This window comes from Sitophilus oryzae, unplaced genomic scaffold (genome assembly GCF_002938485.1).
Source record: "Sitophilus oryzae breed Bouriz unplaced genomic scaffold, Soryzae_2.0 scaffold_1318_pilon_pilon, whole genome shotgun sequence".
Classification (NCBI taxonomy): Eukaryota; Metazoa; Arthropoda; class Insecta; order Coleoptera; family Curculionidae; genus Sitophilus; species Sitophilus oryzae.
The window spans coordinates 1,274,500-1,288,866 of record NW_022145969.1 but is presented as its reverse complement, the minus strand read 5'-3'; the positions used below and the strand labels follow the sequence as shown (position 1 = coordinate 1,288,866).

The 14,367-nt window shown below is 31.9% G+C and overlaps 2 protein-coding genes across 3 annotated transcripts in view; one reads left to right on the top strand and one right to left on the bottom strand.

Annotated features, from left to right (window-relative positions):
• LOC115875081 (nuclear protein MDM1) overlaps positions 1 to 14,367 on the bottom strand; it is a 60,485-nt gene that overhangs the window by 20,951 nt on the left and 25,167 nt on the right. The window lies entirely within an intron of this gene.
• LOC115875084 (delta(24)-sterol reductase-like) lies at positions 1,006 to 7,538 on the top strand. The gene is made up of 6 exons (XM_030890458.1): positions 1,006 to 1,292; positions 2,069 to 2,224; positions 4,631 to 5,119; positions 5,170 to 5,313; positions 6,696 to 7,075; positions 7,349 to 7,538. The coding sequence occupies exons 1-6, from the start codon at positions 1,104 to 1,106 to the stop codon at positions 7,500 to 7,502; spliced, it is 1,512 nt and encodes a 503-aa protein (XP_030746318.1). The 5' UTR covers positions 1,006 to 1,103; the 3' UTR covers positions 7,503 to 7,538.

The window sequence follows — 14,367 nt, the reverse complement described above, 5'->3', positions numbered from 1 at the left end:
GTTTTGACTATTTCTATTCTAAATATATCGCGAACGATTGCTCGTAGCGATTTTTACCAAGAGACATTTTTTACGTAAAAAGTCATGTACATGTACATCTTTTAGATACGGAAGAAAAGTTATTACTCTTCAAAACAGTTAAAACACATGTAGGTGGCGCCCTCTACAAATAGGAGCCATATTGACATCAAAATCAAATTTCTCATGTCAAAAAACTCCCAGAGACCACTTTTCATCCAAATATTCAGGTTAATTCAGAAATTATTCGTAAAAAATTAAAATAAAATTGAAATTTCTACACCCTGTATCTCCGAAACTAAGCATTTTAGTATATACATTTATACAAACTTTTTTACTTACTTTTATCTGGGGGCAGAATATGCTGCCGAAGTTTCCGGAATACTGTTCGGACCATCGTGTATATCACACTCATTCTATTTAATCACAAAAAAAGTTTTATTTGAATTTTAGTAGAATCAGTTTAAAGAAAATCATACAATCAAACAAACGTTATATTTTGTCCGATACTGTATAATGATTATGAGATCAGTAGCGTAGACAACTTAGGTGACATTTTCCTATATTCGCTCTACTATTTCGAGATTAAATCACGTACGTGTGCAGCCAGTTAGCAATTAATAGCAATCTATTATATCTCCTAGTTTTGTCTTTATGCAAAGCAAAACGAACAAACCCTTTTGAATAGAAACACTACTGAAATCGTATTGATTTTACCATTAATAATATGAAACCGCTATTATTTTTAGAAGGCATTTTTTTTTTGGTAGTATTATTTCTAACGAAGATAATTACCACTTTTATTTTTTGTTGCTAACGATAAATTTATCGCCGACGTTCTTTTTTAAATAACTAACTAACTGGGTCGATACTACAGAAAGTAATAATAAGTATAAAGATAATACTCTTAATAAAATTTAAAAATTAAAAAAATACGCGCTACTGACATTCCATTATCTGAATATAAAGTGCTACTAGATAAAACGAATAAAACAATATTGTATAACCCGAAATGTTAGCTTGCTGAGAGGTTAATTGATACACACCAAGATTTTCTGTTGTCCACTTGTTAATTTATTTTGCAAATGGATAAAGGCTGCGAAAATCTAACTGAGTATATTTTAATTAATTACAGATGGGTGTTTGTTTGTTTGTTCCTGCTACCGGTATCTTTCTTTTATGACCTGTGGTTATATTTGAGGAACTGGCTGGTGTTTCAATTGACTAGTGCTCCAAAACAACACAACAAAAAAGTGAGAGATGTCCAAAGACAGGTAAGCCATATACATATTTTTGCAATATGAAATAATTAAAAGGAATTTTAATTATTTTTGTAGTTAGTATTAAATAAATTAATTTAAATGAATTTCTTAAGAGATTGATGATAAGATTAATATCGAAGGTATCACTCCTTAAAAATAATAAAGTATTTTATCTACTATAACAAGTACAATTTTATAGTCTAATTAGTGGAATATTGGAAGAATTTGGAATCAGCTGAAGAAGTATGTGTTTAGTTTGAGCGGATAAATGGTATACAGGGTGAGTCTTAAATAAGTGCAAATATTTTCAGGGCTGGTAGATCTCGATTAAAGAAACATATCTCTTTACCGTTTTTTAAATAAGTCCAAAATAACCGAGATATTTTACTTTGAAAATTTCGAAAAAAAAATGATTTTTAGCTTAAATTTTGAGAAGCACTGTATTTTTTCTGGGTTTTCTTTTTATAAATTTAATCTACTACCTATATTGCCATATAATTCCATATTTTCAATTTTTTTCGCGAAAAAAAACCTCATAATCGTGTTTCTGGAGTCGAAATATACCACCCCTAAAAATATTTACACTTATTTAAGACTCACTCTATAGTGATGAGCAAATGCAGAACCAAGACCAAGACCGTCTTGCAGTCTAAGATTTGTTTCTGTTTTTCACAAAAAAATATACATGTATTTAAGATATGAAAATCTATGACGAAAACATTTTATTACACATATCGAGCTAACGCGAGAAATCTTCATAACTTGCATAGTTTTGATCATACTTGTAGGTGCGAGGATGGATAAAAAATGGAAAGAAATCTCAAATGTGCACAGCCCGACCAGGCTGGCAAACTATGTGTTTCAGACAAGGCAGATACAAAAATACCATGAAAAACATTAAAATAGATCTGGTCGATATCCTGGAAGTCGATACAGAAAGACAGGTGAAGATATCTAGAATTTCCTCTGCAGCGGGCTTTCGGCCTTTGCACCAACAAAGAAAACACACGAAACATTTCAGGTTGGTCAAGTTTGCCCCCCATATTAGAGGAAATTCAAAAATAAATATACCACTATTTTGCACACATTTTGCACAATTTTGCACACTATAAATGATATTTTGCACACTTACCTAAGAGAAACCAGGGCCATTTTATTTAATTATTTTTTTTTAAACGAGGGGCAAACTTGACCGTTCCCCCCCATTTGTTACGAAATTGATTTATTTCTATGTACATCGATTCGGCTAATTTTGCACAATTTTGCATACCTGTTTTTGAATTTTGCTCACCTTCCTGACGAAAGTTATAAGCGGTTGAAAATTTGAAATTCCCCCCCCCCCATCTGTGACTAAATTGAATTTTGTTTATATCTAACGAATCGGCTAATTTTGCACAATTTTGCACACCTGTTTTTGAATTTTGCACACCATCCTGATGAAAGTTGTGAAAGTTTGAAAATTTGCAATTTCCCCATCTGTCACGAAATTGAATTTTGTGTATATCAAACGAATCGGCTAATTTTGCACAATTTTGCACACCTATTTTTGAATTTTGCACACCATCCTGATTAAAGTTATGAAGGTTTGAAAATTTGCAATTTCCCCCCCATCTGTCACGAAATTGAATTTTGTGTATATCAAACGAATCGGCTAATTTTGCACAATTTTGCACAGCTATTTTCGAATTTTGCACACTCTCCTGACAAAAGTTATAAGAGTTTGAATATTTGAAATTTGTCCCATTGTGTGTGAAATGTCCCATATAAAAATACATAAGTATGAGTCATATTTCGAAAATGATAGATCTCAGCGACGTGAAAAACTGCACGGAACTTAGATTTCACCTTTTCGATAATTTATAGCTTGCATAGAAGAACATTTATGAAACTAAAGATTCTACACACAGATTTGTCTTAGACCTCTTACTTCCTGAAATACCTGGCAAATTTGAACATTTTGCATTTTTCGACAACCCTCATATCTCGGTTATCCTATACTTATCGAAAAGGTGAAGTCTGGGTTCCGTACAGTTTTCCACGTCGCTGAGATCTTATCATTTTCAAATATGACTTATACTTATGTTTTTTAAATGGGACAATTCACACACAATGGGACAAATTTCAAATATTCAAACCCTTATAACTTTTGTCAGGAGAGTGTGCAAAATTCGAAAGTAGCTGTGCAAAATTGTACAAAATTAGCCGATTCGTTTGATATAAACAAAAGTCAATTTCGTAGCAGATGGGGGGAAATTACAAATTTTCACACCCTCATAACTTTCGTCAGGAAGGTGTGCAAAATTGTGCAAAATTAGCCGATTCGTTTTATATAAACGAAATTCAATTTCATAGCAGATGGGGGAAATTGCAAATTTTCAAACCCGCATAACTTTAGTCAGGAGAATGTGCAAAATTCAAAAAACAGGTGTGCAAAATTGTGCAAAATTAGCCGATTCGATTGATATAAACACAATTCAATTTTGTGGCAGATGGGGGGGAAATTTCAAATATTCAAACCCTTATAACTTTTGTCAGGAAGGTGTGCAAAATTCTAAAATAGGTGTGCAAAATTGTGCAAAATTAGCCGATTCGTTTGATATAAGCCAAATTCAATTTCGTAGCAAATGTGGGGGGAAATTGCAAATTTTCAAACCCTCATAACTTTCGTCAGGAAGGTGTGCAAAATTCTAAAATAGGTGTGCAAAATTGTGCAAAATTAGCCGATTCGTTTTATGTAAACGAAATTCAATTTCATAGCAGATGGGGGGGAAATTGCAAATTTTCAAACCCGCATAACTTTAGTCAGGAGAATGTGCAAAATTCAAAAACAGGTGTGCAAAATTGTGCAAAATTAGCCGATTCGTTTGATATAAACACAATTCAATTTTGTGGCAGATGGGGGGGAAATTTCAAATATTCAAACCCTTATAACTTTTGTCAGGAAGGTGTGCAAAATTCTAAAATAGGTGTGCAAAATTAGCCCATTCGTTTGATATAAACAAAATTCAATTTAGTCACAAATAGGGGGGAAATTTCAAATGTTCAACCCCTTATCGCTTTCGTCAGGAGGGTGTGCAAAATTTAAAAATATGTGTGCAAAATTGTGCAAAATTAGCCGAATCCGTGTACATAGAAATAAATCAATTTCGTAACAAATGGGGGGGAACGGTCAAGTTTGCCCCCCGTTTAAAAAACGGCTCTAGTTTTTCATAGGTAAGTGTGCAAAATATCATTTATGGTGTGCAAAATTGTGCAAAATGTGTGCAAAATAGTGGTATATCTCTTTTTGAATTTCCTCTAGTAGGGGGGGCAAACTTGACCGACCTAAACATTTCTTCTATAAATTTTAGGTTGTTCGTGTAGAACCTCTAGTCAGCATGGGCCAACTAACTGCCACATTAAATCCTCTTGGCTGGACAATTCCTGTGTTGCCAGAAATCGATGATTTAACTGTAGGCGGTCTAGTGATGGGCACCGGCATCGAATCCAGCTCACATCGATACGGATTGTTCCAACACATCTGTTTATCGTACGAACTGGTCCTATGCGATGGCAGTGTGGTCAAGTGTTCCAAGGATGAAAACCCAGACTTATTTTACGCTGTGCCATGGTCCTATGGCACACTAGGATTTCTGACAGCTGCAGAAATAAAGCTTGTACCAGCAAAACGCTTTGTTAAATTGACGTATAAGCCTGTCAAAGGACCCGACAATATAGCGAATGCATTTGAGAGAGCTAGTAGAGACTTAAAGAATGAGTTTGTAGAAGGTTTATGCTATAGCGAAAATGAGGCGGTTATTATGACAGGAGTACAAGTAGACCAAACAGAACCTGAGAAAGTAAGTGACTTGAAGTAGATAATCGGGTTTACTAACTACTAAATTTTTAGTTGAACGAAATAGGAAAATGGTACAAACCATGGTTTTTCGTCCACGTGAGAGACATGCTAAAAAGAAACGAATCTATTATTGAGTACATCCCTTTAAGAGATTATTACCACAGGCATACCAGGTCGATATTTTGGGAGTTACAGGTAAGTTAGGCAATAAATTCGAATAAATTCTTCAAGTGGATACGAAAATATTTATAAAAATGTAGGCTACGTCTAAGCAATTTGCTAAATTACTTTATTTTTTCTTTTAAAATTTATTCCGTTTATATTTTTATATGTATACTTTTTTGTTGCAATATAACAGAAGAATAATACAAGATCATAATATAAAAAATGTCTATACCTATGTGGCGGATTCATCTATCCAAAAAAATCGTTATGGGTTTTTCGCCACTGCACTGCAAGAAAAATCTACAAAATAAAATAGTTATTTTTTTGTAAACACTTCTGCGTTAAACCTAAACGGACGCTGCTTGTCAGAAGTTGTGTTTACAGTAATAAAAATTTGCCTAACAAAGAAAAAAATGCTTAACGTTTCGGAAAGTTTTCTCTTTCCGTCGTCGGAAGCAAAAAAATATAAAGAATCAAGAAAAAAACTATTTGAGAACACTTTACTTTTTAAAACAGATACGTCTACAAGAAATCGTTGACGTTCTGTTAAAAATGAATATATATATTTTCTGTTAAAAATGAATATATAAATTTTTAACAGAACGTCAACGATTTCTTGTAGACGTATCTGTTTTAAAAAGTAAAGTGTTCTCGAATAGTTCAATTTAAATATTTTAAATAGTTTTTTTCTTGATTCTTTATATTTTTTTGCTTCCGACGACGGAAAGAGAAAACTTTCCGAAACGTTAAGCATTTTTTTCTTTGTTAGGCAAATTTTTATTACTGTAAACACAACTTCTGACAAGCAGCGTCCGTTTAGGTTTAACGCAGAAGTGTTTACAAAAAAATAACTATTTTATTTTGTAGATTTTTCTTGCAGTGCAGTGGCGAAAAACCCATAAGGATTTTTTTGGATATCATAATATAGCCTCGTTACAATTTGTAATTTTTATTGTATTTCATTTGTATGCCCTACTTGATATTCCAAAAATTCTGAAATGCAATCAAGATCTTAATAATAATTCTTAGAATAAAACATAAATAGTTCAAATGACTTGAGACTGAAATGGGATCACTAACAAGACCATTAGAATTCTTTTGCTATCTTAAGGTGAACGAAATGAACCATAATAAAAATATCATTAAGTCTGGCAGTTATTTACAGGTCTAATTTTAATATCCGGTCATATAGACAATCCACTTAAGGCTTAAAGCTTTAGGGCACTACCACACAACGGGTGGGTTTAAAATTTTAACTCACCTCTGCGGAAGTTTGTTTATCTCAAAGATAAAGAATGAATAGCACATTATTCATTTTCTATTCATAACTTCTTGGTAATATTTACTTTTACCATTACTACAAATAATGGTTCAAAAGGCGGGTTTTAAATACTAGATTTTTTTGTTTTTAGGATATAATTCCTTTTGGAAACAACGTCTTCTTCAGATATCTTTTTGGTTGGATGGTGCCACCAAAAGTCTCACTTCTCAAACTCACACAAACCGAAGCTATCAAGAAGTTATACGAAAACAACCACGTCCTTCAAGACATGCTGGTTCCAATCAGAACACTGAAAGACAGCTTAAAAGTATTTAAAGAAACTTTTGATATATATCCGATATGGTTGTGTCCATTTATACTACCGAATAATCCTGGTATGGTTCAACCCAAAAATGAGACAGACGATAAGTTATACGTTGATATCGGCCTGTATGGAACGCCAAAAGTAAAAAGTTTCAAACCTAGAGAGAGTATGAGAAAAATAGAGAAATATGTGACGGAAGTCCATGGGTAAGTAATCTTCGTGTGTAAATAATTCTTGAAACCTTAGACAAATCACTCATTCAACAACATTCCTCTAGAAATCAGGTGAATGAAATTCTTAAAAAAACAGATCCCTATACACATGGTCTACATTTGACGATGTTTTGTGATAGTAAATAATATTTTTATTTTTTGTTCTCAAAATATAGTTCAACTAGAAATGCTTGAACGTACACCATTTCAACTACACCATACTTTTTCGTTTCCAATAATGCAGTTCTAATGCGTTATTTTAAAAAGATTTCAGATGTTATATGCTGACACTTACACCACAAAAGAGGAATTTCGAAAAATGTTCAACCACACCTTATACGACAAACTAAGGACAAAACTTGAATGCAGAGAGGCATTCTCGGAAGTATACGATAAGGTCTCCCGGGCAGCTAGATCTTAATATCATTTATCTAAGAATAAATATATTTTGTTCTAATTTTTCTATTATTTACCCTTGCAGCTTAAAACTTAATTATCTTAATATTCCCCTAAGTAGTTTTAAATGTATTGCCAATTCATGGGCGCCGGACAGGGGGGGCAAGAGGGGGCATTTGCCCCCCCCCCCCTGGATCACTGAAACAATAAAAATAAAAGCTATCTTCTTACATCCGTCTGTAAAAAAAATAATCATTATTATGAAATTGTTAGGTGTTACCTGTAAAATAATAAAAAATGTGGTAATTGTTGGGAAAACTGGAATGAATAGAAACAGTTTCGTAGGCTATTAGCGATATACCGGTTGATAAAAATGTGGTATTATGTTCCCGAATATTTTAAAACATGGGTCTTTGTTTGTTCTTTGCGTATAAATATAATTTGATTTTTGAAAAATATGCATATAAATATTAAATAAAAATAACTTTTGTGTTTCTATTCACCTGCTATTCGGGAGAATAGAAACACACATTGATGTTAAGGTTTTTATCTATTCTATTTCCAACAAGGTGATTAGAAACAGATAATTATTACATATTTAAGTAGGTTTAGCAATAACTAATAATACATATAATATAACAACTTACATGTACCAGCTTAAGTATTACTTTTAAAAATAAATATTTTATTTATAAAGTTTTCGCGCCATACAAAATAGGTGATAAATCGATCTCACATTTATTGATCAGCTGATTGACAGAAACAGTGCTGCCACAGATAAAAATATAGTTTTTACATTTTTTGTGTATTACCAATGATAGAAAAATTAGATATGTCCACTTTTTACTTTGAATATTTTTAATCGTGATTTGATTTTTTTCAGAAATTTTGTTTCTATTCACCCCTATGTTTCTATTCACCCCATTTTACGGTAATTGTTGGGAAAACTGGAAATCGTCCGATTTTCACCAAAATTGGTATACACACTATTTTGAGGTCGTAGATTACGAATCTATTTTTTTCTTGGCGGTCTCTTACCGTTTTTCAGAAAAACGGAAAATTATTTCAACATTGAATTTTTCTTTATTTCGGCCCTATAAAGTAATAATTTCACTATATTTTCATTATATTATAGTTTATCTAAAAGCCACACTTGATTGGGGATAGAAAAGTGTCCAACATTTTACTGAAAAACACTTTTCTTAACAAAATAGCAAAGAAAATTGAGACCAGATGGAAGTTTGACATTTGATATATCCTTCTTTCTCTCTCCTATGTAATAAGAGAGACAAATTTATTCTAGACCTAATCTAGAAATTTGAAAATTTACAACGTTGCCATATCTTCTATTTTTTCGGGTGATTACGGAATTTAAATAAATTACCTATTATGAGATCAACAATAATTAAATATACACCAATATCCACAAAATTACGCGGAAAAGTTTTGATTGCATTGGTTTTAACTTCTTTGCGGAGGAGGTTAATCTTTTCTTAGTTAATCTAATAATATAACAACAAAAGATTAACACCCTCTGCATGGAAGTTGTAACCAATGCAATCAAAACTTTTTCGTGCAACTTCGTGGGTATAAATAGTCAGATCTCGTTGGTAAAATAGCAGTTATGGGAAGGAGCCGTTCTTCTGGCGACCGCCTTTCGTAATTCCAGAATGAGCGAAAAAAACACGCTAAATTTAGGTTTAACATTGGCAACGTTGCTTTAAATGCCAGAAAGACATAAACTTACTTCGGGTTTCTCTTATTACCGATTCTGAACCGTCCTAGAACTGTGATGTGTATGCGCAGAAGGAAATATGAAGACATTACTTCATTTGCGCATGCGCTGCAGAGTTCTTGGACGGTTCAGAATCGGTAATAACAAGAACCCGAACAAAGCCATAATCTAACATTTTCAGATTGTTTACAAATTTATTTTAACAAATTTTCCTCTATTATGCATAGAATTGGTTAAAAAAGTAACAGAAAAGAGCAAAAACATTATTGATTATTGAATACCTAACAAAATATGTGCTAGAAAACCTTAAACATATGAGAAATTAAGAAAAATTCGATATTGAAATTATTTTCCGTTTTTCTCAAAAACGGTAAGAGACCGCCAAGAAAAAAGATTCGTAACGTTCAAATTCGTAATCTACGACTTCAAAATAGTGTGTATACCAATTTTGGTGAAAATCGGACGATTTCCAGTTTTCCCAATAATTACCAAAAATGTCAATTTTTTATTCATTTTTACCTTGCCCCCCCCCCTAAATTTCATTCTTCCGGCGCCCATGTGCCAATTTAATTAATTTACCAAAGTTTACAACCCTCCTGCCTAAAATAAAAGACCTCTAGACATCGATGATGAGGACGCAGAAGTTAATTTCCAAGCCCATTAACACAGCCCTATAATTTTAGGTTAACTTTCCTGGTATTATGAAGCAAATTGATCAAGTTAAGTGGGGCCAAGCTTTGTTTGATCGGTGAAAAGGAATTTCAAAACTTTCTTTAATAATAATTCAATTAAATTAGGTCTTAGAGAAAATTATCTCCAATAAACATATCTGAAATTACATAGTTTAGCGTGTTGCTTTAACTAACACAAGAATTGCGACCAAATAGGCCTTACATAATGCAACAAAGGACCCGAATAGCCCTTGTTAAACCCAAATTCCAACCAGATTTTCTGTCCTAAAGTACAGAGAGATCGATATCCTGATACTTGTAAAACGATAATCTGAAATCTGTTTATTCAAAACTGTTTCTTTCTGAAGAAACGAGTCGTGGCATGCTGACGAACTAAAAAAAGGGCGGATATGAGCTCCCAAACTTGAATCAGAAAGAAAAAAAAAAGAAATTATATTGAATGAGGGCTTTTTACCTGACCAGTCCCTTTAACCTTGCTCTTGAAAAGGTATTTTATACTACTGTAAAATGGCCAGGATTTTTCGAGGCAAGAAAAAAATGTTTAAAGAGACATTTATACAAATTAATTTGGAATATGTCTTATTAAATTATTAAACGAAGGAGTGAATGGAATAAATAAAACATTATCTGCACGAATACAAAGGTAAATAATTGGCAGTGTGACACCGCATCTGATAATCTATCAATATGAATTGCAAACATGTCGAACCAATCAAGCCTTTTAAACAAACAGGGTGTGTGCACTGCAGTTGACTAGCTATGCATAAAGAAACACTCAACTTCCGCAAACCTCGTATGCATCAGTAAAATAATGTCGAAAATTAAATAATTACTCGTAATTAACACTTTTCTTGCTTTTTAATTGATGTTATTAAATCAGTAGTGAAAAAAAAGTAATTGGTTGTAGCCAGGGTCACTGTTTTAAATTATATCAAGTTGGGTCTTCTGTATATTATGCATTAGATATATCTGGGTTTAATTACTTACGCCGATGTGAACGAAATTGGAACACTGCATAGAAACCGTTACTGATAAAACACTGTGAAATTGCACCTATGAAGTAGTAATGCAAAAAGTAAATAACAATAAGACCAGCTAAAGCGTTGTTCGTTATTTTTACTTCTTTCACAACATTGTTGGCGAAACAGATTATACACTCCAAAGCAAAAAACAATATGTTTTACTTTCTTTATAATTCAACAATTAAATACTGACACCCTGGTAACAAATTAATAATAAATTCAAAAGATTTGTAAAAAATAAATATTCAAAAAAAACTACTTTTTCTACATATTTACAAAGACCTTAGAAACCCAGTAAACATAGTCATCAAATTATGAATATTTTAGTATTTGTAGAAAATTTTATGTAGATTCAGAATATTTTACCTTTAAAGCTTTTTTGGACCCTGTTTTCCAGCGATTTTTGATGAAGGTTAAAAGGTTTTCTATATCTATTACTGTTCTTGGATGACCACAATGGCTTATATTTTCTTATTCTACACCTTTTAATTAGTAAATAACAGTAGTTTTAACAAAATCGGTGACATGACGAACATTGCTAATTTTCATGACTATATGCATGGGAAAAGAGGAAAAAATCCCCCTTTTTGGCAATTTTTTACTTTTTTTCAAAGGCCTTAGAAAAATAATAACAATAGCCATAAAATTATGAAAATTTTAGGATTTGTAGGAAATTTTATGTAGATTCAGAATGTGTACACCTTTGAAGGCTTAGGTATCCTGGCTTTGTGAGAAAATTAATTTTTTGGACCCTTGTTTTCCAGCGATTTATGATAAAGGTTAAGACACAGAACAGATACAGATTTGTATCTGTTCTGTGGTTAAGACGTCCTCTATATCTATTACTGTTCTTGTATGACCACAATGGCTTATATTTTTTTATTCTACACTTTTTAATTAGTAAATAACAGTAGTTTTAACAAAATCGGTGACATGACGAACATCGCTAATTTTCATGACTATATGCATGGGAAAAGAGGAAAAAATGCCCATTTTTGGCAATTTTTTACTCTTTTTCAAAGGCCTTAGAAATATAATAACAATAGCCATAAAATTATGAAATTTTCAGGATTTGTAGGAAATTTTATATGTAGATTCAGAATGTGTACACCTTTGAAGGCTTAGGTATCCTGGCTTTGTGAGAAAATTAATTTTTTGGACCCTTGTTTTCCAGCGATTTTTGATGAAGGTTAAGACGTCCTCTATATCTATTACTGTTCTTGTATGACCACAATGGCTTATATTTTTTTATTCTACACTTTTTAATTAGTAAATAACAGTAGTTTTAACAAAATTGGTTTCATGACTACATGCATGGAAAAAAAAATGCCCATTTTTGGCAATTTTCAAAGGTTTTAGAAAAATAGTAACCATAGTCATAAAATTATGAAAATTTCAGTATTTGTAGGAAATTTTATGTAGATTCAGAATTTTGACACCTTTGAAGGCTTAGGTACCTTGGCTGTGTGGGAAAATTAATTTTTGTATCCTTTAAAGCAAGATGATGCAAAGATTCTGTGTGTCTAAAAAAGGATTGCTCAAAAAGTTTGTAAATCTGTAAAAGAAGATATTAATATCTATCTATGATTGATATAGTTTTGGTTGGGCAGTGTAGAGACAGAGTGAAATATCTTGAAACCATAGAGCGAGACTAAAACCGTATAACCGGAATTCGAGCCTGTAAAAAGTTTTTGGATTCATCGTCAAAAATTGTAACGTTGTTTATTCGAGAGACGACATAAGACTCTGAGAAAGGCAAACATTTGCTTAACAGGTGAACTGATATGAACTTAAGCAAATACTCTTTATTACGTCTTATGCTTGTTTTTCTTTATTTTAAAACCTGGCGTCATATAAATAAAGCTTTTTAGCTATTATTCGATTTGTTTCGAGTAATTAATGGTAATTTATTCAGCTAGTATCTGTAAATATACCTTCTCACGAAAGGAGAATTCTTGGGGTGTAAACGAATTTCGTGATATTCCTTGCATTACGAAAAGCTAACGGCAAATGTGAGAAATATAAATTCATTTTTGTTTATTTTTTACAGTCAGCTTTCACGAAACAGCCCGTGCGTTAAGTTCAGCTTATCTCGAAAGCTTCCAAATAATTTGTTTGTTATTTTTAGAGCCTCAATATCAGTCAAACTGAACGCGAATGCAATACAATTATTTCTGTTTTAACACAGACGAATCAGTAAAATTGAGAAGGTATTTTTCTAACCTTGAAAAACAATGTACGTTCATTTAAATGTCCAACACACGTAAAATGAAAGTAATTTTCTATTTTTTTTATACTTCCCATAATTAATTTTCTTTAAAACGATACCATTTCCAATTCTCAGGGAAAAACCTTGAAATAAATGATGAAAAATTAAAAATTTATTTGAAACTAAGTTTCTTTTTATACTATTAGAATTTCTAGCAATTTGTTGTGTGTAACAAACCAACTTATAAATTACTTCAATTTTTATCATAGTATATCAGGTGCGTCTCAAAAGTGGCTCACCCCCTATAATTTTTTTATTTTTTCAGATTAAACAACAAAATTTGGAATATTAGTATATAACATAAATTAAGATTGACATAATCAGTTGTACTTCTGATTTTTAAATGGCACCCTCGGTATTTTTTACTTTATTCGATAGAAAATGACATTCTGAATAGAATGGCATATCATATGTCAACTTTTGACATTTTCGCCTAATAAAAAATCGTATTTTAAATTTTCATCTAGAGTGCCATGGCTATGTTAAAACCACTAATTTATATTCAAGGAGCCTTGGAAAAATTGATTTGATCGTCTAATGTTTTTAGTGTCTTGTCCTGGACAGTTAGAAAATGCTCATATCGTATTTTTAATCATATCTCAATTTTTTCAAATGGAACGAGGGTGGCTCATTAGCATATTTGGATAAAGTATTTTTTACGAATAATTTGATACCGCACACTTGGTATTTCGAGTACAAAGTTTCGTTAAAAAATTTATTTCAATTCTTCTGAAATATACAGGGTGTTCCATTTAAATTAAACAAGTTATTGCCGTTTAAAGCTAGAAATTATTTAAAATAAATTTTTAGACACTCTGTGTGAGCTAGTATTATTTTTATTATTGCAACACAATAACTTTGATACCCTTGGAGAAATGAAGCCTTAAAATTATTACTGCAATTTCACAAAATTGAAAATATTTCAAAAACGGTAAGGTTTAAGTGCGATTAACCTTTATTTTAATCGTAGAAACTAAAAATGTTATAATATACAGGGTATTCCATCTAGCAAAATAAAAACACTAAATCACCACAATACACCAAAACACTTTTACTTTTACACTGGACGCGCGTTTCGCTAACCATGTTATAAACTAATTCAGTTTATAATCATCTGCTGATGATGCTAACATGGTTAGCGAAACGCGCGTCCAGTGTAAAAGTAAAAGTGT